The sequence below is a fragment of the Procambarus clarkii genome, chromosome 13, assembly GCF_040958095.1.
Source record: "Procambarus clarkii isolate CNS0578487 chromosome 13, FALCON_Pclarkii_2.0, whole genome shotgun sequence".
Taxonomy (NCBI): Eukaryota; Metazoa; Arthropoda; class Malacostraca; order Decapoda; family Cambaridae; genus Procambarus; species Procambarus clarkii.
In genome coordinates, this window is record NC_091162.1 from 25,709,110 (window position 1) to 25,736,005 (window position 26,896).

General features: G+C 42.4%; 1 protein-coding gene across 1 annotated transcript in view; it reads right to left on the bottom strand.

Annotated features, from left to right (window-relative positions):
- Nucleotides 1-21,121: 21,121 nt before the first annotated feature.
- Nucleotides 21,122-26,896, bottom strand: part of LOC138364410 (uncharacterized) — a 36,018-nt gene continuing 30,243 nt past the window's right edge. Inside the window, exons 3-4 of the mRNA XM_069324034.1 lie at nucleotides 21,278-21,395; nucleotides 21,122-21,139 (exon numbers count right to left, since the gene is read on the bottom strand). Of these exons, the coding sequence (XP_069180135.1) occupies nucleotides 21,122-21,139; nucleotides 21,278-21,395 (136 nt within the window). The remainder of the gene's footprint in view (nucleotides 21,140-21,277; nucleotides 21,396-26,896) is intronic.

Sequence of the window (26,896 nt, forward strand, 5' to 3'; positions counted from 1 at the left end):
AATAAATAAATGTCACCGATTTCCCATTCTCTATAATCCTTTTTTGACTATCTAATGTAACAAGTATAACCGTGTTAGCTGGGTTATAGTGGGTGTTAGTAAGCTAGTGTTGGAATTTCCGACATAATTCGGGGGGGGGGGAGAACACAGTCCAATAATTAGGACTACCGAACACTTCATTGCTCGTCGTGAGAATTATGACGTTGTCAGGAGCTACCCACTCCTGGAGTTGCAGGAGTGGGTAGTCTTCGGGCGAATTCATATCCTGCTAGCTGCAAAGGAACAAATTTATCTAGTGTCTTGAGACTAATGGTGCCTCTGCATTTTATTTCATTATTTTCAAGATGCCGCTGGCTGTCTGGATGGACAAAGACTATATGGCCTAGAGACCACGCTTAACGTGGTAACTGTATACTATTGTAGGGGTTATTTGCCCAGTAGTGATACTCCCTCAGCGCAGTTAGGTATTCTCGAGTCCATACCTCATTCCACCGACATATTACTCATGACAGATGTTTAAAGCACTGTACCAAGTCACTCCCTCTGACATATGAAGGATCTTCTGGTCCCTCGTCCGTGAGAGACGCTAGAGGGCTAAGAAGTCCCTCCATACATCAGATGAGATGGGCTCATGTTGTGAGCGATCGTCAGAGAGGTAGGTCAAAGGTCTGTTATTGACCCGAGATTCTATTTCAGTGACAACGGTTTGTAGCTCCGGTAAGTCAATCCTTTGATGGTGGAGGGCTTTTTTTTAGACAGCGTTTCAATGTACTTACCATTCGTTCATCGAAACCTCTGTGCCATGGCGCTGGGGGGGGTATAAACTTCCAGTGGCACTGTCGTTGATTCAAGATAGTGTGTACTGCTGGGTGGTTCCAGACTTCTTCCAGACATGCTTTCCCTGCCACCAAGTTGGACCCATTGTCTGAGATCATGAACTTGGGGCAGGATCTATGGGCAGCAAACCTGTGGAAAGGATGTATGAATGAATGTTTTGGCTTGCTTGACCCAGTACTTTAAGAGACTAAGGAATTGATATTTGATTCCTATTTTGTTTAAGAACTCAAACACCACTTGTGCGACACCTAGTAGTTTGTTCAGTTCAGAGTACCAATTAGGATCAATTACCAAAGTCCGAGGTGGTTCTGGTTCCTCAGTGGGAGCAGTGACATTGGTCACAATGACTTGTGACTTTTGTTCAGGCCACTGGTCACTGACTAGCCACTGATGTCTATTGAACCACATCTCTGCTTTAGATAATTGCTGTAAAGTCAGGCCTCGGGAGAGATAGTCAGCTGGATTTTTTTTGGTGGGTAAATATCTGAGTTTGTACCCTGCAGACAACTCTCTAATTTCCTTAACACGGTTACTCACGTAAGAAGTTTTACTGGTGTTATTTCTCACCTACTGTAGTACTGCCTCATTATCTGACCATACCACTGTTTCTTCAAAGTGGATGTTACTTAAGGTTTTGAGCAGATAATGAGCCAAATTTACTCCTAGCAGTAGAGCTGTTAATTCTAGCTGTGGCAATGACTGTTTATTCAATGACTGTTTCTGTTTCTTCATGAATTAATTGTTTTTCGACAACCTAACCTACCTAACCTAACCTAACCTAACTTTTTCTGCTACCTAACCTAACCTAACCTATAAAGATAGGTTAGGTTAGGTTAGGTAGGGTTGGTTAGGTTCGGTCATATATCTACGTTAATTTTAACTCCAATAAAAAAAATTGACCTCATACATAATGAAATGGTTAGCTTTATCATTTCATAAGAAAGAGAAAGATATATTTTATAAAGATATAAAAGATTCCATATTATAAAGATATATATAAAGAAAGAAAGATTATAAAGATATAAAGATAGAGAAAATATATTAATTCAGGAAAACTTGGCTTATTAGGCAAATCGGGCCTTGCATAGTAGGCCGAGAAATGCGTTCTGGCTACTAGGTACGACATATATATATATATATATATATATATATATATATATATATATATATATATATATATATATATATATATATATATATATATACAATACAATACAATACAATACAATACAATTTTATTTAGGTAAGGTACATACATACAATAAATATTTACAAGGATTGTTTAACTTATAGGTATAGCTAGTACATACAATGCCTAAAGCCACTATTACGCAAAGCGTTTCAGGCATATATATATATATATATATATGTCGTACCTAGTAGCCAGAACGCACTTCTCAGCCTACTATTCAAGGCCCGATTTGCCTAATAAGCCAAGTTTTCTTGAATTAATTTTTTTTCGACTACCTAACCTGACCTAACCTAACTTTTTCTGCTACCTAACCTAACCTAACCTATAAAGATAGGTTAGGTTAGGTTAGGTAGGGTTGGTTAGGTTCGGTGATATATCTACGTTAATTTTGACTCCAATAAAAAAAATTTGACCTCATACATAATGAAATGGGTAGCTTTATCATTTCATAAGAAAAAAATTTGAGAAAATATATTAATTCAGGAAAACTTGGCTTATTAGGCAAATCGGGCCTTGCGTAGTAGACTGAGAAGTGTGTTCTGGCTATTAGGTACGACATATATATATATATATATATATATATATATATATATATATATATATATATATATATATATGTATATATATATATATGTCGTACCTAGTAGCCAGAACGCACTTCTCAGCCTACTATGCAAGGCCCGATTTGCCTAATAAGCCAAGTTTTCCTGAATTAATATATTTTCTCTAATTTTTTTCTTATGAAATAATAAATCTACCCATTTCATTATGTATGAGGTCATTTTTTTTTTATTGGAGTTAAAATTTACGTAGATATATGACCGAACCTAATAAACCCTACCTAACCTAACCTAACCTATCTTTATAGGTTAGGTTAGGTATGGTAGCCGAAAAAGTTAGGTTAGGTTAGGTTAGGTAGGTTAGGTAGTCGAAAAACAATTAATTAATGAAAACTTGGCTTATTAGGCAAATCGGGCCTTGCATAGTAGGCCGAGAAGTGCGTTCTGGCTACTAGGTACGACATATATATATATATATATATATATATATATATATATATATATATATATATATATTAGTATATTTTGGTAGCAGTCTTTCCTGTAGACATATATTATTAAATATGACCGAAAAAGTAAGATTAATAATTCTAACACGAATTTTCTCAATCTTTCGTACATTTCTTTTCACTGTTGGAGGTAAATCAAAAATCAATTCTCCAAAATTCATTTTTATTTCTAGTCTGACGCGACACGAGCGCGTTTCGTAAAACTTATTACATTTTCAAAGACTTTAGTTCACAAATACACAACTGAATAGAACTTATGCATCTCCGATTTTATATCTACATTTGAGTGAGGTGGAAGGGGTGATGTGGCATTAACACAAGACAGAACAAGATGTGGCATTAATAGGGTATTAATTTCATCAACACAAGACAGAACAAGAGTATTAATAGGGTATTAATTTCATCAACACAAGACAGAACACGAAACAATGGATATTGAATAGAAGTGTTTGTAGAAAGCCTATTGGTCCATATTTCTTGATGCTTCTATATTGGAGCGGAGTCTTGAGGTGGGTAGAATATAGTTGTGCAATAATTGGCTGTTGATTGCTGGTGTTGACTTCTTGATGTGTAGTGCCTCGCAAACGTCAAGCCGCCTGCTATCGCTGTATCTATCGATGATTTCTGTGTTGTTTACTAGGATTTCTCTGGCGATGGTTTGGTTGTGGGAAGAGATTATATGTTCCTTAATGGAGCCCTGTTGCTTATGCATCGTTAAACGCCTAGAAAGAGATGTTGTTGTCTTGCCTATATACTGTTTTTTTTGGAGCTTACAGTCCCCAAGAGGGCATTTGAAGGCATAGACGACGTTAGTCTCTTTTAAAGCGTTCTGTTTTGTGTCTGGAGAGTTTCTCATGCAACCCGTTCTCGCAAATTCGTATAGTCAATATTGACTTATTAACTAAGTGCATAGGTGATATACTAAACATAATAGATACCCTTAAAAAGATTCATAGAAAACACCGACCTTACCTAACCTTGTTAGTATCTTAAGATAAGCATCTTATTGCTTCGTAATTACAATTAATACTTAACCTATACCTATTATAGGTTAGGTAATAATTGTAATTACGAAGCAATAAGATGCTTATCTTAACATACTAAGTAGGTTAGGTAAGGTCGGTGTTTTCTATGAATCTTTTTAAGGGTATCTATTATGTTAAGTATGTCACCTATGCACATATTTAATAAGTCAATATTGACTTATTAAATTTGCGAGGACGGGTTGTCTCATGAGTAGGCTGGCCGTTTTTCTGGTTTTATAGTAAATCGTCAGTTGTATCCTCAGATTTTTGTCTGTAGGGATAACGTTTCTATTAACAATATCTTTCAGGACCCTTTCCTCCGTTTTATGAGCTGTGGAAAAGAAGTTCCTGTAAAATAGTCTAATAGGGGGTATAGGTGTTGTGTTAGTTGTCTCTTCAGAGGTTGCATGGCTTTTCACTTTCCTTCTTATGATGTCTCCGACGAAACCATTGGAGAAGCCGTTATTGACTAGGACCTGCCTTACCCTACAGAGTTCTTCGTCGACTTGCTTCCATTCTGAGCTGTGGCTGAGAGCACGGTCGACATATGCGTTAACAATACTCCTCTTGTACCTGTCTGGGCAGTCGCTGTTGGCATTTAGGCACATTCCTATGTTTGTTTCCTTAGTGTAGACTGCAGTGTGGAAACCTCCGCCCTTTTCCATGACTGTTACATCTAGAAAGGGCAGCTTCCCATCCTTTTCCATCTCGTAAGTGAAACGCAGCACGGAACTCTGCTCAAATGCCTCCTTCAGCTCCTGCAGATGTCTGACATCAGGTACCTGTGTAAAAATGTTGTCAACATACCTGCAGTATATGGCCGGTTTCAAGTTCATGTCGACTAAGACTTTTTGCTCGATGGTACCCATGTAGAAGTTTGCAAACAGGACACCTAGGGGAGAACCCATGGCGTCCCCATCTACTTGCTTATACATGTGCCCATCCGGGCTCAAGAAGGGTGCCTCTTTAGTACAAGCTTGGAGTAGTTTCCTCAGAATATTTTCTGGTATGTCAAGAGGAGTACAGGCTGGATCACGATACACTCTGTCGGCTATCATTCCGATTGTCTCGTCCACAGGTACGTTGGTAAACAGCGATTCTACGTCCAACGAGGCTCTTATATCTGTGGCCCGTGTGCCCCGCAGTAAGTCAACAAATTCCTTTGGAGACTTCAGGCTGAAGGCGCAAGGAACATAAGGAGTCAGCAGGCCGTTGAGTCGCTTCGCCAGTCTGTACGTGGGTGTGGGTATCTGGCTAATGATTGGCCGAAGTGGGTTTCCAGGCTTGTGTGTCTTGACATTTCCATACGCATATCCAGGTTTATATTCCCCAATGATCTTTGGCAGGTGGAGTCCGGATTTCTTGGCGTTCACAGTTTCGATCAGTTTGTTGACCTTTGCTTTTAATTCGGCTGTAGTGTCCTTCGTTACCCTTTGGAACTTAGTTTGGTCAGAGAGTATGATGTTCATTTTCGCCAGATATTCGTCTTTTTTAAGAATGACATATATTGGCGACTTGTCACCTCTCCTGACAACTATGTCCTTGTTCTCACGAAGGCTTTTAGCTGCCGCTTTAAGCTCGGGGGACAGTATGGTGCTTCTGTAATTGCCTCGATTCTTTCCTCCTTCTGCAATAAGTTCTGCTTGTAAGGTATCTTTGGTAGTGACCTTCTTTTGTGTCTCGAGGTCGAATATGTCGTCCAACAGAATTTCCAACTCTACTTTCCGGGCCATCTCACTTGGTCTGGACATAACATGACAGTTTATGCCCAGATTTAGGAGAGTGAATTGGTCCTCAGTGAGGTTATTTCCTGCAAGGTTCAGGAAGCCATCTCTTGGTCGTGGAATTGCCATAGGTCCTCCATATAATGTTGTTAGTTTCTTGATAATCCTTGTTTCAGTGCTGAGGTGATGTTGGTCTGTGAGGATGTCGAGGTGTTGTTCAATGCGGGTACGGATACTATCGTCGAAATTCGTGTTAGAATTATTAATCTTACTTTTTCGGTCATATTTAATAATATATATATATATATATATATATATATATATATATATATATATATATATATATATATATACATATATACATATATATATATATATATATATATATATATATATATATATATATATATATATATATATATATATATATATATATATATATATATATATATATATATATATATATATATATATATATTAGTATATTTTGGTAGCAGTCTTTCCTGTAGACATATATTATTAAATATTATTAAATATGACCGAAAAAGTAAGATTAATAATTCTAACACGAATTTTCTCGATCTTTCTTACGTTTCTTTTCACTGTTGATGGTAATTCAAAAATCAATTCTCCAAAATTCATTTTTATTTCTAGTCTGACGCGACACTTCAGCGCGTTTCGTAAAACTTATTTCATTTTCAAAGACTTTAGTTTACACACACACACACAACTTTAAGTGAATAGAGCTTAAACATCTTCGAGTTTTTATACCTACATTTGGGTGAGGTGACATGTTACAATAGTTTTGGATGAGGTGAAAATAAACTTTTAACACAAGACAGGACACGAAACAATGGGTATTAAAGGTAGGAAACTGCAGAAGGCCTATTTTTATTGGCCTATATTTTTGATGCTTCTATATTGGAGCGGAGTCTTGAAGTGGGTAGAATATAGTTGTGCATTAATTGGCTGTTGATTGCTGGTGTTGACTTCTTGATGTGTAGTGCCTCGCAGACGTCAAGCCGCCTGCTATCGCTGTATCTATCGATGATTTCTGTGTTGTTTGCTAAGATTTCTCTGGTGATGGTTTGGTTGTGGGAAGAGACTATATGTTCCTTAATGGAGCCCTGTTGCTTATGCATCGTTAAACGCCTGGAAAGAGATGTTGTTGTCTTGCCTATATACTGAGTTTTTTGAGGCTTACAGTCCCCAAGAGAGCATTTGAAGGCATAGACGATGTTGGTCTCTTTTAAAGCGTTCTGTTTTGTGTCTGGAGAGTTTCTCATGAGTTGGCTGGCCGTTTTTTTGGTTTTATAGTAAATTGTCAGTTGTACCTTCTGATTTTTGTCTGTAGGGATAACGTTTCTACTAACAATATCTTTCAGGACCCTTTCCTCCGTTTTATGGGCTGTGGAAAAGAAGTTCCTGTAAAATAGTCTAATAGTGTTGTGTTAGTTGTCTCTTCAGAGGTTGCATGGCGTTTCACCTTCCTTCTTATGATGTCTTCCACGAAACCATTGGAGAAGCCGTTGTTGACTAGGACCTGCCTTACCCTACAGAGTTCTTCATCGACTTGCTTCCATTCTGAGCTGTGGCTGAGAGCACGGTCGACATAATCGTTAACAACACTCCTCTTGTACCTGTCTGGGCAGTCACTGTTGGCATTCAGGCACATTCCTATGTTTGTTTCCTTAGTGTAGACTGCAGTTTGGAAAACTCCGCTCCTTTTCATGACTGTTACATCTAGAAAGGGCAGCTTCCCATCCTTCTCCATCTCGTAAGTGAAACGCAACACAGAATTCCGCTCAAATGCCAAATGCTGTAAGTGAGGTTGCTGATGCGCAAGGCGCCTTCTGAGTCACGGTTGGCTAGCAACACTGAGTTGATGAAGAGAATCACAACTTGCAAGAACTGCAGGAGGCTTCTGGAAGATCTAGATGAGTCGCAGGTGAGACCAGACGAATTGTTCTCTCATTTAACCCTGGCAAATGCAGGGTCATGAAGATATGGTCATGAGTAAGGTAGAGTGAGGTGTGGGTATGGGTGTGGGTATGGGTATGGGTGTGGGCATGGGTATGGGTGTGGGGATGGGTATGGGTATGGGTGTGGGTGTGGGTATGGGTATGGGTGTGGGCATGGGTATGGGTGTGGGTGTGGATATGGGTATGGGTATGGGTGTGGATATGGGTATGGGTATGGGTGTGGGCATGGGTATGGGTGTGGGCATTGGTATAGGTATGGGTGTGGATATGGGTATGGGTATGGGTGTGGATATGGGTATGGGTATGGGTGTAGATATGGGTATAGGTATGGGTATGGGTATGGGTATGGGCGTGGGTATGGTAAAGAAGTAAGATAGGGTCATGAAAAGGAAGGGAGAGGATCATTACAGACAGGGAGACAGTGACCAGGGGTCATCTTCAGAAATGAAAGCGGAGGTAGACATAACAGTGAATGATTCTCCTGAAGAACGCAATAGGAGAATAACCGGAGTATATCTTGGCCAACCTTAAGACAACCTTAGGACAACCTTAGGATAACCTTAGGACTACCTTAGGACAACCTTAGGACAACCTTAGGACAACCTTAGGACAACCTTAGGACAACCTTAGGACAACCTTAAGACAACCTCAGGACACCCTTAGGATAACCTTAGGACAACCTTAGGACAACCTCAGGACAACCTTAGGACAACCTTAAGACAACCTTAAGACAACCTTAAGACAACCTTAGGACAACCTTAGGACAACCTTAAGACAACCTTAAGACAACCTTAACACAACCTTAACACAACCTTAACACAACCTTAGTACAACCTTAGGACAACCTTAGGACAACCTTAGAACAACCTTAGGACAACCTTAGGACAACCTTAGTACAACCTTAGGACAACCTTAGGACAACCTTAGGACAACCTTAGGACAACCTTAGGACAACCATAGAACAACCTTAGGACAACCTTAGGACAACCTTAAGACAACCTTAGGACAACCTTAAGACAACCTCAGGACAACCTTAAGACAAACTTAGGACAACCTTAAGAGAACCTTAGGACAACCTTAAGACAACCTTAGGACAACCTTAAGACAACCTCAGGACAACCTTAAGACAAACTTAGGACAACCTTAAGAGAACCTTAGGACAACCTTAAGACAACCTTAGGACAACCTTAAGACAATCTTAGGACAACCTTAAGACAACCTTAGGATAACCTTAAGACAACCTTAGGACAACCTTAAGAGAACCTTAGGACAACCTTAAAACAACCTTAGGACACCCTTAAGACAACCTTAGGACAACCTTAAGACAACCTTAGGACAACCTTAAGACAACCTTAGGACAACCTTAAGACAACCTTAGGACAACCTTAAGACAACCTTAGGACAACCTTAAGACAACCTTAGGACAACCTTAAGACAACCTTAGGACAACCTTAAGAGAACCTTAGGACAACCTTAAGACAACCTTAGGACAACCTTAAGACAACCTTAGGACAACCTTAAGACAACCTTAGGACAACCTTAAGACCACCTTAGGACAACCTTAAGACAACCTTAGGACAACCTTAAGACAACCTTAGGACAACCTTAAGACAACCTTAGGACAACCTTAAGACAACCTTAGGACAACCTTAAGACAACCTCAGGACAACCTTAAGACAAACTTAGGACACCCTTAAGAGAACCTTAGGACAACCTTAAGAGAACCTTAGGACAACCTTAAGAGAACCTTAGGACAACCTTAAGAGAACCTTAAGAGAACCTTAGGACAACCTTAAGAGAACCTTAGGACAACCTTAGGACAACCTTAAGACCACCTTAGGACAACCTTAAGACAACCTTAAGACAACCTTAGTACTGAGAGACAGAGGGCACTGTATCTAACGCCGCTGGTTGGAAGGAGACATGACCAAGGTATGTAAATTACTCATGACTATCAATGAAACATAAACAGGATGTTGAGGAGCACTTTAAGGAGACGTAATATGACAGGAAAGTCAGACACGTTATAAGCCACAACAGTGTGAAGGAACACTTTCTACCATCATGGCGAGTAAGCAAGTATTGACCTAGTTGTATTCACTAGTTGTTCTTGCAGGGGTTGTGCTCCCTTCCTTCGGCCCGCCTCTCAACTCTCAATCAATCAACTGTTACTAACTACTATTTTTTTCACACACACACACACACACAAACACACACACACACACACACACACGCACACACACACACACCCGCGCACACACACACACACACACACACACACACACACACACACACACACACACACACACACACACACCCGCGCACACACACACACACCCGCGCACACACACACACACACACACACACACACACACACACACACACACACACACACACATACACATACACACACACACACACACACACACACACACACACACACACACACACACACACACACACACACACACACACACACATACACATACACACACACACACACACACACACACACACACACACATCTTGTGTGTGTGTGTGTGTGTGTGTGTGTGTGTGTGTGTGTGTGTGTGTGTGTGTGTGTGTGTGTGTGTGTGTGTGTGTGTGTGTGTGTGTGTGTGTGTGTGTGTGTGTTTGTGTGTTAGTTAAGAGAACACTTGTGTGTGTGTGTTTAATTCCATCTACTCCATCCCAGCTTCCACTGCACCCCTCTTCCACTCACCCCCAAACCCCACCCAACCCTCACCCCTCCTATGCACCTCCAGCCCACATTTAACCCCCTCACCTTGTGACCCCCTAACACCTTCCCCCATCTCCCTCTTCCCCTCTTCTACCCCAAAACCCCCACCTACCCCCGATTCCCCCCTAACTAATATACCCTCTCTTCCACTCCCAGCACCCATGCTCCATTCTCATCTCAGCTCTCCGCCCTCAGTATCCCTCTCCCCCCCCAACCTCTCAACCTCTATCTGACTCTCAGTCTCACTCTATTTCTCAACCCCCCTATGCTATTCAGACCCCTAACTTTCAGACCCATTATGCCCTTCCTACCCCCCTAGATGCCTAGACCCCATTCGCCTACCAGGCACTCCCAGGCACCCCCCCACTCACCCCCACAGCCCCCCACTTGCCCCCCAGACACCCCCCAGTTCCCCCCAGACCCCTGGTGAAAGGGGGAACTCTGACACCCGAGTTTCCAAGAAGAGTCTCAAGGTTTGGTACACCAATGCTGATGGGGTAGCCAATAAAGCAGAAGAGATAAAAGAAAGAGTTAGTGAGGCAGACCCAGACATAGTGGCAATAGTGGAAACTAAAATAAATGGCATGATCTCGGATGCAATCTTTCCAGAGGGGTACCAGGTGATAAGAAAAGAAAGGACACAGAGACAGGGAGGAGGAGTGGCACTACTAATAAAGCGGAAATGGAAGTTTGATGAGCTGGAAAATTCGGGTACCAATGAAAGCACAAGCTTCATACATGGAACTCTGACAGTGGATGGGAAGAAGATTGTAATCTTGATACTCTACAATCCCCCACCAAACAGTAGAAGGCCAAGGCAGGAGTACGAGGACAGCAACAAGACATGTATGGATGAACTGCAGAGGGCAGCAACTTTAGCGCATAGAATGAGAGCGAAGCTGCTGGTCATGGGGGACCTAAATCACGGAGAGATAGATTGGGAAACGAGGAATCCCCATGGCGGGGAGGAGACCTGGGGAGCGAAGCTGGTAGACGTTATTGACAGGAATTTCCTAACACAGCATGTGAAAGAAGATACTAGGGCAAGAGGAGGGGATACGCCCAGCCTATTAGATCTCATTATCACTCAGAATGTAGAAGACATCGAGCAGTTGGAACATGAAATACCACTAGGAGCTAGTGACCATTGTGTCCTAGTCTTTGACTACATGATGGAGTTTAAAATTGTGACCAAAGGACAAGAGGTCCGGGAAAGGAGACTTGATTACAGAAAAGGGGACTACAGAAGGATAAGGGACTACCTGGGAGAAGTGCAGTGGGAGGAAGAACTTAGAGGAAAAACAGTGCAAGGTATGATGAACCAAGTCATATTGAAATGCAAGGAGGCTGAAGATAGATTTATTCCAACAATAAAGGAAAAAAGCAGGAGGGAATATAATAACCCATGGTTTAATAGACAGTGTCAGGAAGCAAAGGTGAGAAGCAGGAGGGAGTGGAGGAAGTACAGAAGACAAAGGACAGAGGACAACAGGATTAGATGTAACAGAGCTAGGAATGATTACATTAACATAAGACGAGTGTCGGAAAGAAATTATGAGAATGATATTGCAGTCAAAGCGAAAAAGCAACCAAAATTACTACATAGCCATATAAGAAGGAAGATGTCGGTAAATGACCAAGTGACAAGACTGAGGAAAACAGAAGGGCATATACAGAAAGCGACAAGGAAATCTGCGAGGTACTGAATGCAAAATTCCATGGAGTGTTCACAACCGAGCCTGAGCAGCTACCATTGTTAGAAGAGATTACCCAAGATGAAAGACTATCAGATATAGAGGTGACAGCAGAGGATGTAATGAAACAGTTGACAACACTGGATGCAAATAAAGCTGTTGGACCAGACAAAGTATCACCGTGGATACTTAAAGAGGCAGCGCAGGCTCTCAGCGTGCCTCTGGCAATGATCTTTAATGAGTCACTTATGTCGGGAGAATTGCCCAGTTGCTGGAAGGAGGCAAATGTCGTACCGATTTTCAAAAAGGTGATAGGGAGGAGGCACTTAACTACAGACCCGTATCACTGACAAGCATCCCCTGCAAAATACTTGAAAGAATAATTAGGCTAAGACTTGTTGAGCACCTGGAGAGCATTGGGTTTGTAAACAAGCACCAACATGGGTTCTGGACAGGGAAATCATGCCTAACAAACCTTTTAGAATTCTATGATAAAGTAACAAGGATAAGGCAGGACAGAGAAGGCTGGGCAGACTGCATATTTCTTGACTGCCAAAAGGCCTTTGATACAGTACCGCACATGAGACTGCTATACAAACTTGAGAGGCAGGCAGGAGTAAGCGGAAAGGCCCTAGTATGGGTGAAGAACTACCTAACAGGAAGGAGCCAGAGGGTAATGGTAAGGGGCGAAAAGTCGGACTGGCGAACAGTAACAAGTGGAGTACCTCAAGGATCGGTGCTGGGACCAATCCTCTTTCTAATTTACGTAAATGATATGTTTACAGGAGTGGAATCATACATGTCAATGTTGCAGATGACGCAAAATTAATGAGAAGAGTTGTGACAGAGGAGGATTGTAGGATCCTCCAAGAGGACTTAAACAGGCTGCAGAGATGGTCAGGGAAATGGCTACTGGAGTTTAACACCAGTAAATGTAAAGTATGGAAATGGGGTCAGGTGACAGGAGACCAAAGGGACAGTACACAATGAAGGGGAACAGCCTACCTGTAACGATTCGAGAAAGAGACCTGGGAGTGGATGTGACACCTAATCTAACTCCTGAGGCACATATAAATAGGATAACGACAGCAGCGTACTCTACACTGGCGAAAATTAGAACTTCATTCAGAAACCTAAATGAGGAAGCTTTTAGGGCGCTTTACACTGCCTACGTGAGACCCGTCTTAGAGTATGCCGCGCCATCATGGAGCCCCCACCTGAAGAAACACATAAAGAAACTGGAGAAGGTTCAGAGGTTTGCGACGAGGCTTGTCCCAGAGTTTACGAGGGATGGGATATGAAGAGCGGCTGAAGGAACTGAACCTTACGACACTAGAGAAAAGAAGGGAGAGAGGAGATATGATAGGGACATATAAAATACTCAGGGGAATTGACAAAGTGGAAATAGATGAAATGTTCACACGTAATAATAACAGAACGAGGGGACATGAGTGGAAACTGGAAACTCAGATGAGTCACAGAGATGTTAGGAAGTTTTCTTTTAGCGTGAGAGTAGTAGAAAATGGAATGCACTTGGGGAACAGGTTGTGGAAGCAAATACTATTCATACTTTTAAAACTAGGTATGATAGGGAAATGGGACAGGAGTCATTGCTGTAAACAACCGATAGCTAGAAAGGCGGGATCCAAGAGTCAATGCTCGAATCCTGCAAGCACATATAGGTGAGTACACACACACACACACACACACACACACACACACACACACACACACACACACACACACACACACACACACACACACCCCGCACACCCACAAACACACACCCGCACACCCACAAACACACACCCGCACACCCACTAAACACACACCCGCACACCCACAAACACACACCCGCACACCCACAAACACACACCCGCACACCCACAAACACACACCCGCACACCCCCCAAACACACACCCGCACACCCACAAACACACACCCGCACACCCACAAACACACACCCGCACACACACACACACACACACACCCGCACACCCACAAACACACACCCGCACACCCACAAACACACACCCGCACACCCACAAACACACACCCGCACACCCACAAACACACACCCGCACACACACACACACACACCCGCACACCCACAAACACACCCGCACACCCACAAACACACACCCGCACACCCACAAACACACACCCGCACACCCACAAACACACACCCCGAGAAAGCAGCCTAACAGCTGTCTAACTCTCAGGTAGCTATTTACTGCTAGGTAACAGGGGTATCAAGGTGAAAGAAACTTTGCCCATTGTTCCTCGCCAGCGCCGGGACTCGATCCCGGGCCAAAGGATTACGAGTCCCGCGCGCTGTCCACTCAGTTACCAGCGCCGTAGCGTTACTTCAAGTGGTACTATCTAGAAGACAGTCTGTAGAGGAGACGTGTGTCCATATGTATACACGATGTGTCCATATGTGGGGTGGAGGTGATGTCCCTGTGGTGTATAACTAGACATATCTGGCCAGGTGGGGTGGAGGTGATGACCCTGTGGTGTATAACTAGACATATCTGGCCAGGTGGGGTGGAGGTGATGTCCCTGTGGTGTATAACTAGACATATCTGGCCAGGTGGGGTGGAGGTGATGTCCCTGTGGTGTATAACTAGACATATCTGGCCAGGTGGGGTGGAGGTGATGTCCCTGTGGTGTATAACTAGACATATCTGGCCAGGTGGGGTGGAGGTGATGACCCTGTGGTGTATAAACTAGACATATCTGGCCAGGTGGGGTGGAGGTGATGTCCCTGTGGTGTATAACTAGACATATCTGGCCAGGTGGGGTGGAGGTGATGTCTCTGTGGTGTATAACTAGACATATCTGGCCAGGTGGGGTGTAGGTGATGTCCCTGTGGTGTATAACTAGATATATCTGGCCAGGTGGGGTGGAGGTGATGTCCCTGTGGTGTATAACTAGACATATCTGGCCAGGTGGGGTGGAGGTGATGTCCCTGTGGTGTATAACTAGACATATCTGGCCAGGTGGGGTGGAGGTGATGTCCCTGTGGTGTATAACTAGACATATCTGGCCAGGTGGGGTGGAGGTGATGTCCCTGTGGTGTATAACTAGATATATCTGGCCAGGTGGGGTGGAGGTGATGTCCCTGTGGTGTATAACTAGACATATCTGGCCAGGTGGGGTGGAGGTGATGTCCCTGTGGTGTATAACTAGACATATCTGGCCAGGTGGGGTGGAGGTGATGTCCCTGTGGTGTATAATGACTTTAAATAAAGGCCTGACTTTACAGCAATTATCTAAAGCAGAGATGTGGTTCAATAGACATCAGTGGCTAGTCAGTGACCAGTGGCCTGAACAAAAGTCACAAGTCATTGTGACCAATGTCACTGCTCCCACTGAGGAACCAGAACCACCTCGGACTTTGGTAATTGATCCTAATTGGTACTCTGAACTGAACAAACTACTAGGTGTCGCACAAGTGGTGTTTGAGTTCTTAAACAAAATAGGAATCAAATATCAATTCCTTAGTCTCTTAAAGTACTGGTCAAGCAAGCCAAAACATTCATTCATACATCCTTTCCACAGGTTTGCTGCCCATAGATCCTGCCCCAAGTTCATGATCTCAGACAATGGGTCCAACTTGGTGGCAGGGAAAGCATGTCTGGAAGAAGTCTGGAACCACCCAGCAGTACACCACTATCTTGAATCAACGACAGTGCCACTGGAAGTTTATACCCCCCCCAGCGCCATGGCACAGAGGTTTCGATGAACGAATGGTAAGTACATTGAAACGCTGTCTAAAAAAAAGCCCTCCACCATCAAAGGATTGACTTACCGGAGCTACAAACCGTTGTCACTGAAATAGAATCTCGGGTCAATAACAGACCTTTGACCTACTTCTCTGACGATCGCTCACAACATGAGCCCATCTCATCTGATGTATGGAGGGACTTCTTAGCCCTCTAGCGTCTCTCACGGACGAGGGGACCAGAAGATCCTTCATATGTCAGAGGGAGTGACTTGGTACAGTGCTTTAAACATCTGTCATGAGTAATATGTCGGTGGAATGAGGTATGGACTCGAGAATACCTAACTGCGCTGAGGGAGTATCACTACTGGGCAAACAACCCCTACAATAGTATACAGTTACCACGTTAAGCGTGGTCTCTAGGCCATATAGTCTTTGTCCATCCAGACAGCCAGCGGCATCTAGAAAATAATGAAATAAAATGCAGAGGCACCATTAGTCTCAAGACACTAGATAAATTTGTTCCTTTGCAGCTAGCAGGATATGAATTCGCCTAAAGACTACCCACTCCTGCAACTCCAGGAGTGGGTAGCTCCTGACAACGTCATAATTCTGACGACGAGCAATGAAGTGTTCGGTAGTCCTAATTATTGGACTGTGTTCTCCCCCCCCCCCCCCCCCCGAATTATGTCGGAAATTCCAACACTAGCTTACTAACACCCACTATAACCCAGCTAACACGGTTATACTTGTTACATTAGATAGTCAAAAAAGGATTATAGAGAATGGGAAAATCGGTGACATTTATTTATTTATTTATATATATACAAGAGGGTACATTGGGTTTGTGAGAGTACATAGCATGATGTGTTTACATTCTTGTAAAGCCACTATTACGCACAGCGTTTCGAGCAGGTCCTTAATCTAACAGATAATATTTAGACGGTAAATTCTTGCAAAATTTATAAAATGTTAACAGGTACAATGTAGGAAAAATTTGAGAGATTATTATCTACGGACAGAGAACACATCTATGGGTTATACTACCATGCAAGAGGAGCCACATATCTATGGGTTATATTACTGAGGTAAAGGAGAAGCATTGCCAGACATGTGGCTTTATTGAACAAATAACTATACTTATAAAGACTAACAGTGCTTAAGCTATATATAATAAAAAGCAAACTGCACATGACTAACGCTAGAACAAACAGAAAGTAAACTAGGAGTTAACATTCAACTAACCTGTACACAGGCACGACACAGCTGATCTGACAACAACAAAACAGTCAAGCGAGCATCCATCCGGGTACAATAATATAGTAACACTTTTACTACATTCACCCCATCTAGCTTTAAGTAACATAGTCCCGAAGATGAGTAGGGGTACTGCGCGTCCTTCCAGATCGTCGAAGGGACTCCTGCAAAGTTGAAGCCTCTAGTGTTCCAGTCGGTTCCTGCATACCACCTTCTCGAGGAAGTGTTACGTCAGAGAAAGGTTCCCAATTAGGTGTTTCTAGGTTAGGTGGTTCGGAACGAAGTAGTTCAGGATGAGGTAGTTCAGGATGAGGCAGGTTGGGGTTTACCTCAGCTTTCGCAATCGCTGGGTGTTGTTGTTGAATGATGAGATTGGGGTTCAAACTCTCGCAGCCCTCAGTGGTCATGGGTGCGAGGTGTCTTAATGATACAGTGGTAATCCTGCCATCCGGGAACTTGACATGGGCGTATTCCGGATTCACGTCTACGACCTCAACCTCATCAACTAGAGGATCATTTTTGCTTTGCCGCACCTGACGTTTTTAGGAGGACAGGGCCTCTGCAAGCAAGCCACGTAGGTAGTGTTCGCCCTGAAGTAGACCTTCTTGTATGCTGGAAGAATCGTTCATGTGGTGTACAATTTGTAGAGGTACACAACAGTGATCGAATAGTGGAGTGCATCAGGAAGCACAACTTCCCATTGGGATACATCTAAGCCTCTCGTCCTAAGAGCTAGCAACACTGTCTTCCAAATAATCCCATTGTACTTCTCAGCCTGGCCATTTCCTCTAGGGTTGTAAGGAGTCGTACGGCTAGTTGCTACCCCTTTTTTAGTAGAAAATCTTTCAACTCCTCAGACATAAAGGAAGTTCCCCTATCAGAGTGTATATATGCAGGCATACCAAAGACTGCAAACAACTGTACCAGGCACTGAATTACTGTACCAGTAGTCATATCTGAACAAGGAAATGCAAAAGGGAATCTAGAGAATTCATCTACAACAGTAAGGATATATTTATTCCTTAAATGTGATGGAAGTGGTCCTTTAAAATCTATGTTGAGTCTTTCAAATGGCTGAGTAGCTTTAATCAAATGCCCAGAGTCAAACTTGCAAAACCGAGGTTTAAGTTCAGAGCTCGCAGAGCAAGAATTAGTCATCTTCTTCACTTCTTCCACGGAATAAGGCAGACTTCGACATCGGACAAAATGAGCCATACGAGACACTCCAGGGTGACACAGATTGTCATGCAATTCCTTTACATCATCCACACTGGTGGCACCACATACACGTGAGAATGCATCAGCGGGTATGTTCTGTTTACCTGGGCGATATACAATGTCATAGTAGTAACAGGAGAGTTCGACTCGCCATCTACCAATTTTATCATTTTTAATCTTACCAGCTGACTTAGAGTTAAACATAAAAGCAACACTACGCTGGTCAGCCACAAGCCGAAAATGGCGTCCAATGAAATAGTGTCGCCACTTCCTTAGGGCTCCACAATGGCGTAAGCTTCCTTCTCCACCGATGAGTGCCTTTGTTCACTATTTGAAAGTGTTCGGGAGAAGAAAGCTACTGGCTGTTCATTCTGGGTTAGGGTAGCGGCAATAGCATGATCTGAAGCATCGGTTTCCACAGTGAAAGGAGCTGTTGGGTCGATTGCTCAGACCACTGCCTCAGCAATGTCTTGTTTCAATCCTTCAAAAGCTTTCGCAGCGGCAGCAGATAAAGGAAAATCATTGGCATGAGAGAGAGGACGGATCTTCTCAGAAAACCCCAGCACCAACGGGAGTAATGTGCAAGCATTCCCATTGTTCTGCGTAAAGAACCTGTGTTGCTTGGTAGTGGAAGTTTTAACAGTGGCTCGAGGCGTTCCGAGTCAGGTCTAATTTCTCCTTCTTGTATAAGATATCCCAACAGCTTTATAGACCTGAGTCGAAAACTACACTTTTCAAGATTCAGGGTCAGGTTATACCTTCTCGCAACGTCCATAAAATGTTTCAGATTTTTATCATTGTCTTCCTCAGAATCTCCACACACACAGACATCATCTACGTAAGCGAAGGTGCCCTCCACTCCTTCTTTCTCAAGGATGCCATCAATTACTCTTTGAAAACTGGCCACTCCATTAGTGACCCCAAAAGGGATACGATTAAATTCAAAAAGCTTCCCACAAGCTTCAAAGGCTGTAGAGAGCTTCTCTTCCTCTGTTAAACCCACTTGATGGTAAGCACTTCTCAAGACTAGCGTGCTGTATACTTTAAACCTAGCAACATTATTCACAATCTCATCTATATGCGGTAAGGGGTAGGCATCCAGCCCCGTGAATCGATTGATTGTTTGTGAATAATCTACAACCATTCTTTTCTTGTGATGTTCTCCTTTAGTTACTAATACCTGGGCTCTCCATGGAGAATGACTGGGTCTAATTATCTCTTCACGCAGCATCCGAGCGGTCTCAGATTCAATAAACAACTTGTCAGCCTCAGAATAGCGTCTGGATTTTACAGCAATCGGCTTGCAGTCTGGTGCTAATTACTGAAGAGAGATGGAGCCGGAACTTTGACGGCAGCTAATCCACATATTCTAAGGGGAGGTCCAAAGATCCCCTTTTGGAGGGGATCTCCTCCAAAAGCCATCTCGAGCACAGAATGATTTTGTAAAAAGTTATGGCCTAAAATCACATCAGCACACAAATCGGGTAACACTTTGAGATTCACACCATGGTAAGTTTCTCCTTGCAATTCTAAGTCTACAGAACACTGACCCAGGAATTTTGAAGAGAACGATACAGTAGCCATAGAAACTGCCCCATTATCAGGATAGACGTGTAAACCCACTCTGCTCGGCAATATTCTTATGAATAAAGTTCTCAGAGCTACCAGTGTCAATCAGTGCACTGACTGGAATACCATTGATCTTAGAGCTAAGCACTGATTTATTGAGGCATGAGGGCGAAGTCCCAGCTAAAGTAGCGAGCATAGCAGCGGAATGTTGGGTGTTTGAAGCACTGTTAGTCTGTTTCAGAGATCGGCAGACCTTAGCATAATGACCCTTTTACTTGCAATTCATACACAGAGCCTCTCTAGCTGGACATCGACTGCGAGGATGTCGAGTGTAACCACAAAAGAAGCACTTTAAACCACTAGTTGTAGCTGCAGAAACTGTGTCAACCTTTTCTTCTACATTTTCTTGTCCTCCTGAGTCCTCCAGGTCTAATGAGAGTGCCATGGCAGCGTTTGTAGCCCCTGGCTGAGCATAAGAGGCAGAAAGTTTCTGTGCCGTTTCTAGAGTGTGAGCCTGGTCAAAGGCTGACTGTAAGTCTAAAGTTTTATTTTCAAGTAAGCGCTGCCTTATTGTGACAGAACCTTGCCCATTAATGAAAGCATCTCTCACATAGTTATCACAGGCTTCTACAGCAGTCACTGCTTTGAACTGGCAATCTTTAGCTAATAACTTTAATGCCTGAAGAAACTAATCAAGCGACTCACCGGGTTCTTGGCGTCGTGTTGCAAGCACATACCTTGCGAATACTTCATTCTTGGGCTTCACAAACAGTTCTGTTAGGGATTTTTTCAGCCGCATCATACGTAGTGCAGTCAGCTATGTAGTCGAACACACGTGGAGCAACATAGTTTATTAAGAGACGCAGCTTGTCCACGGTGGGAGTATTTTCTTCTACTGCTAGAGTAAAGTTTTGGAACGTCTTGAGCCAGTGACGCCATTCCTGAGCGGCGTTGGTGGCGTTTGGGTCAGTAACAAACCGCTCGGGCCGTAGTAACCGCTCCATGTTCACTGGCTGTATTTATTTGATCAATAAATTGAGGTAAAGGAGAAGCATTGCCAGACATGTGACTTTATTGAACAAATAATTACAGTACAGATACATCCTGCAATAACACAAGCCATATAATATACTATACTTATAAAGACTAACAGTGCTTAAACTATATATAATAATAAGCAAACTGCACATGACTAACGCTAGAACAAATATAAATTAAACAAGGAGTTAACATTCAACTAACCTGTACACAGGCACGACACAGCTGATCTGACAACAACAAAACAGTCAAGCGAGCATCCAAACGAAAGTCAAGTGAGCATCCATCCGGGTACAATAATATAATAATACTTTTACTACAACTGCCATGCAAGAAGAGCCGCATATCTATGGGTTATACTATCATGCAAGAGTAGTCACATTAAAAGAACAAATCCACAAGGGCCGTGACGAGGGTTCGAACCTAAGTCCGAGAGAATCCCAGACGCGCCTTAATCGACTGAGCTACGCCATAGTCAAAAGAATTACAACCGGGAAATCAACTGACCTACCACGAATCCTGCAGTCTTTCCGAGACACAAACTAGGGTTTTACACAATTGCCCCATGCACCCGAGCTCAACTTAATATTCCGAGCATTGTTGATCGTGTTATTGAAATTAACTGTCAAATTGGATTAAAAATTCTTAGACTAACTCATCCTAACTCTTGCACAGAAGCCCTCCAGAATTTCTTTATTGAAGGTCAGCATTGTTCCAGATGGATAACAAAAACTGGAACTGAACTCAAAATGTATCAGGTTCATAATTTGTACCAAGAGAAACAACAACGGCACTTTCCTGCACCGTGGGAGGTTACACCCTTTCCAGTTTTAATCCCTCCCTTTCCACCCAAGAAACAAATTAGAGATCAGCCCAAGCTTCGTCTTGAGGCAAAGCTCAACGCCTTAAGCCATATTGATGCTCTGTCCACAGAGCATTCTCTCTCTAAATCATATACACTGATGGTTCCCTACACCGCACCACGGGTGCAGTTGTCCTGACAATGGGCGATGGCTTGTACTTTGAGTGGGGAGTCCGTATAAACAATTGGGCCTCTACCCTTCAGACCGAACTACTTGCCTTGCTTCTTGCACTGAAATGTGTACAAGTCTACAAACTTGATACATTAATTGTAAGTGACTCCTTATCATCCTTAAATGCTCTCAACTCTTTAAGGCATAACTGTAACATGCTCGTGTTCGAAGCTAGACACAAATGCAACAAAATTATTAATGATGGTAACAGAGTCCATTTCATGTGGTCTCCATCTCATGTTGGCCTCCGAATGCATGATAGAGCTGATACGTTAGTCAAAGAATCTGCCTTTAAAGGAAACGTTGATTGTAAATTTGGATTGTCCATGAGCAATCTGAGAGCAGCAGTACACCGAGAACATTAATAAAATCTTGTAGATCTGAAGCAAAGTGAAATCGACACCAGTAATTCCATGTATCATCATACTATCATGCAAGAGGAGCCACACATCTATGGTTCATCCAATAAAATCAACAGACTTCTAGATGTTACTACTGCTCGGCTTAGACTCGGTTACAAGTATCTCTGGGAATTCTCATTATCTGCTGATGTAGACCTGACCAAATGTAAACTGTGTCAACAAAATTATTCGCACACCCTCCGTCACTATGTGATGGAGTGCGAAAAGGTACGTGAATTCAGACACAATTCTATAACCAATGTTCCAGCGATGTGTCAATATTTCATTCAAAATGATCTGCTACCACAAGTCTTGGCCAAATATCCCCAGTTCACAAACTGTACGTAGTAACCGAGTGATTGTAACCTATCCACCGCTGCCCACTAGATGGGGGCGGTGTGCAGGACAAACATATCAATTGTGACACTAGCTCTCCACATATGTCAGTTGCTTAATTTAGAACCTGTACTTGTGGTCGATCTCGAACCCATTGATGATGTGACGATGTGTATTGAATTTTGTAACTAGCTCATCAAGATTGTAACTTGCTTAGCTAAATGAATTGTGGGGTTCAGTCCCTGAGCCCATTATGTGCCTCTGTAACCCTTTCCACTACCGCCCACAAGATGGGTATGGGGTGCATAATAAATGAACTAAACTAAAAAAAAAAAAAAAACTAACCCGAGCTCTGCCAATTAGCTATTCTACCTCTTCGCCCTTACTTCATTACACACAGAAATCACAATAGCGTGCCACATATCTATGGGTTATTCTACCATGTAAGAGGAGCCACATATCTATGGGTTATTCTACCATGTAAGAGGAGCCACATATCTATTGGTTATACTACCATGCAAGAGGAGCCACATATCTATTGGTTATACTACCATGCAAGAGGAGTGTTATGGAAAGGTATGCGATTAAACTGAGATTGCCAATGGTACAAGATAAAAGAGTTCCTAAAATAGTGAAAATAGGAAGGCCCCAGCCCCCAGGGAAGAATATTCCCAGTAAATACTAAGAGTTAGGTTAGGATATATATCTGCAGTCTAAGGTAATCCCCTATTCCACACTTAAGATATATATCTGCAGTCTAAGTTAATCCCCTATTCCACACTCATCAGGATTAAAGGACACCTCCTATCTTATACCTTATTTATTAAACCCTCTAATAACCCCCCCCCCCCCATATACATTAATGTCAACATAGGCAGGATGCAAGGTTTTACAATTACAAAACTAGGGTAAAGTCTACTTGGATAGGCCACTAGCAAAAGACCATAGGTAGCCTGGAACAACTTGAGCACACGTGGTTTCACTAACACAAATTAGAGTATTCTAGGAATATAAACACTAGCTCAGGCTACACAAACTACTACACACTTTTGCCAGAGACCGGTACACCTTATACAATACTTATCTTGTAGAACTGAGAATCAGGATACGGTAAGGAGAGAGAGAGAAAAGGTAAAGGAATACAGAACCCACGAAGGGGAGTGTGAACCCAACCACAGCCAGCACCAGAGAGCGTGATCCAGAGTCCTCCTGCCTCCTACTCTGATTGCTGTAGAAATCTACAGATATCTAAAGAAATCTACAAGTATCTAAAGAAAGATATCACACGTCTAAGATTACGACCTGTGTAAGTCTCTGGACCCACACTGTCTCCTCACACAGCGGACCACAGCACTGGTCACTCACTCTACTCATATGCTGCAACGACGTAGTAACTTCTCGAGTTAAATATATAATATTATAGGTGGCAACACTATATTAGTAATTAGACAACGTCTAATCACACAAAGCTACCCAAATCTACTCACAGGTAATCAAAGCTTCCCTAGCATTACATAAGTAATGAAAAACTCTCATATATTTACTCACTATAATGTTGGTGCTGAATGTTGAAGATGAAAAAAACATATTTTTGCTCTGAAATAATATAATTTTATAGCGAAATTGGGTCCATCTTCTTACCCAAAGCCGCAACATTGTGGCTTGGATCGTCGACTTCCTGTGGCGTCACCTACCACTTAGTTTCATCTAATTTCGTTATAAAATTATACTTTTTCAGTGTTAAAATATGTTTTTACATGTTCTACATTCAGCACCAACATTAAGTGAGTAAATTTATCATATTTGTTAACTACTTCCGTAATGCTAGGAAGCTTTGGGTATTTTAGAGCAGATTTGGGTAATTAGACGGACCATACATACACGGCACTTGACAAAAATGAGTTCCCAATTGGACTCTTCAGTGGCCTGAGAAAGGCCTCTGATGCTGTAAACCATAGCTTCATCTTACTTAAACTTCACCACTATGGTATCCAAGGCCATGCTCTGAACTATTTTCGTTCCTATCTTAGTGACAGACACCAATAACATAACATCCCCCACTCTACCATTAATAGTAGGAGTGCCACAGGGCAGCATCTTAGGACCACTCCTATTTCTTTTATACATCAATGGTTTGCCAATGTTTCTACCATTTATTAACCTATACTATTTGCTGACGATACTACATTCATCTATTCTGACCCCAACCCACACACACTAAATAATATTGTTAATAATGAATTAAAAAACGTCCACTCATGGATGTCAACAAACAAACTCGCACTCAACATAGGAAAAAAACCTACTACATTTTATTTGGTAGTAAATCATCAAGTCAAATTCAACTTGAGATAGATAATGTAGAGTGCACATCACTCTTTAATAAAACAGCAGCAATAAAAATGATGGAAAGTTCCTTAGTCAATACATAGACAAGAGACTCAACTTCAGCACCCACATACAACACATAGCCAAAAAAAAAGTCTCAAAAACAGTCGGTATACTCTCCAAAATCAGATATTATGTTCTTCATTCTGCTCTACTCTCATTATACTACGGAGTAATCTATCCCAATCTTACATACGGTATCTGTGCATGGGGCTCCAACACTGCAAATACCCACAACCTCATCACCACTCAGCAAAAATCTGCTATCAGAACTATAACAACCTGTTGTCTTCAGACAACACTCAGCCCCTCTGTTTAAGTCCCTTAAATTCTCTTGTGCCATTTCATGTACGAAACCTTGTTCCTAAATGCTAACCTTGGTCTGAAACGTTTCCTTGACAGGTGTAACAAAAATAAATATCTCTTTGATATCCCCAGAAACAAAATAATTCTCTGCAAACACTCCATGCAAGTTAAAGGACCCAGTCTATGGAACTCACTCCCTAAAGAATTAATAAATTGTCCAACCTATTTCTTACTCAAAAATAAAACCAAAAAGTACCTAATATCAGTTTCATCCACAAAGTTTCCTACCTTGTGCTTTAAACTCACACTGTATCTTGTGCTACTCACTTCCCCAATATTAGTACTTAAGACATATTTCTTCACCAGTGTGTGATCACCTCTCATTTTATGTTGTAGTTATTTGTTGATATAAAATCTTTGTACAATGTACCTTTTCGCCTGACGTGATATGTCAGACTAAGGACCTGCCCGGAACGTTACACGTGTCAGTGGCTTTACAAGAACGTTCAAATACCAATCTTATGTAATCTCACCAACCCATTGTACCTTCTTGTGAACAAAAAATATGAGTAATATTTCTGTGCCGCTCGGGATTCGAACCCGTAATTCTCCATTGAGTGTCGAGAAGGAAGCCGACAGTACTACTGGGACCCTGAACTACCTGGGACGGGACGTTTGCCAGCTGTTACGGGCTTACTGAGGTCCACCAAGAGCAACCCTGGGCTTCTGCAGGGTGCAACCCACAATAGTTGTCTAACTCCCAGTTACGCATTTATCCCTGGATGAATAAGCAATTAGGTGTAAGAAAACGTGTCCAAACGTCGCGACTGTCCTGCAGCGGGAATCGAACCCGTGAGCTCTCATTTGTAAACCAACTACTGCGCTGTTGTTGTTGTTGTTTAAGATTCGCTACCTGGAACAAAAAGTTCCAGTAGCACGGGCTATGGTGAGCCCGCAGTTACTGCGCAGACTACTACTAAACCGTTGGCAGCTGCGCTACAGAATGGAGTAGAATTAGTAACTTCTAGAAGTCTGCTGACGTTCGTGGGTGACCCATAGATATGTGACTCCTCTTGCATGGTAGAATAACCCATAGATATGTGGCTCCTCTTGCATGGTAGAATAACCCATAGATATGTGACTCCTCTTGCATGGTAGAATAACCCATAGATATGTGGCTCCTCTTGCATGGTAGAATAACCCATAGATATGTGGCTCCTCTTGCATGGTAGAATAACCCATAGATATGTGGCCCCTCTTGCATGGTAGAATAACCCATAGATATGTGGCTCCTCTTGCATGGTAGAATAACCCATAGATATGTGACTCCTCTTGCATGGTAGAATAACCCATAGATA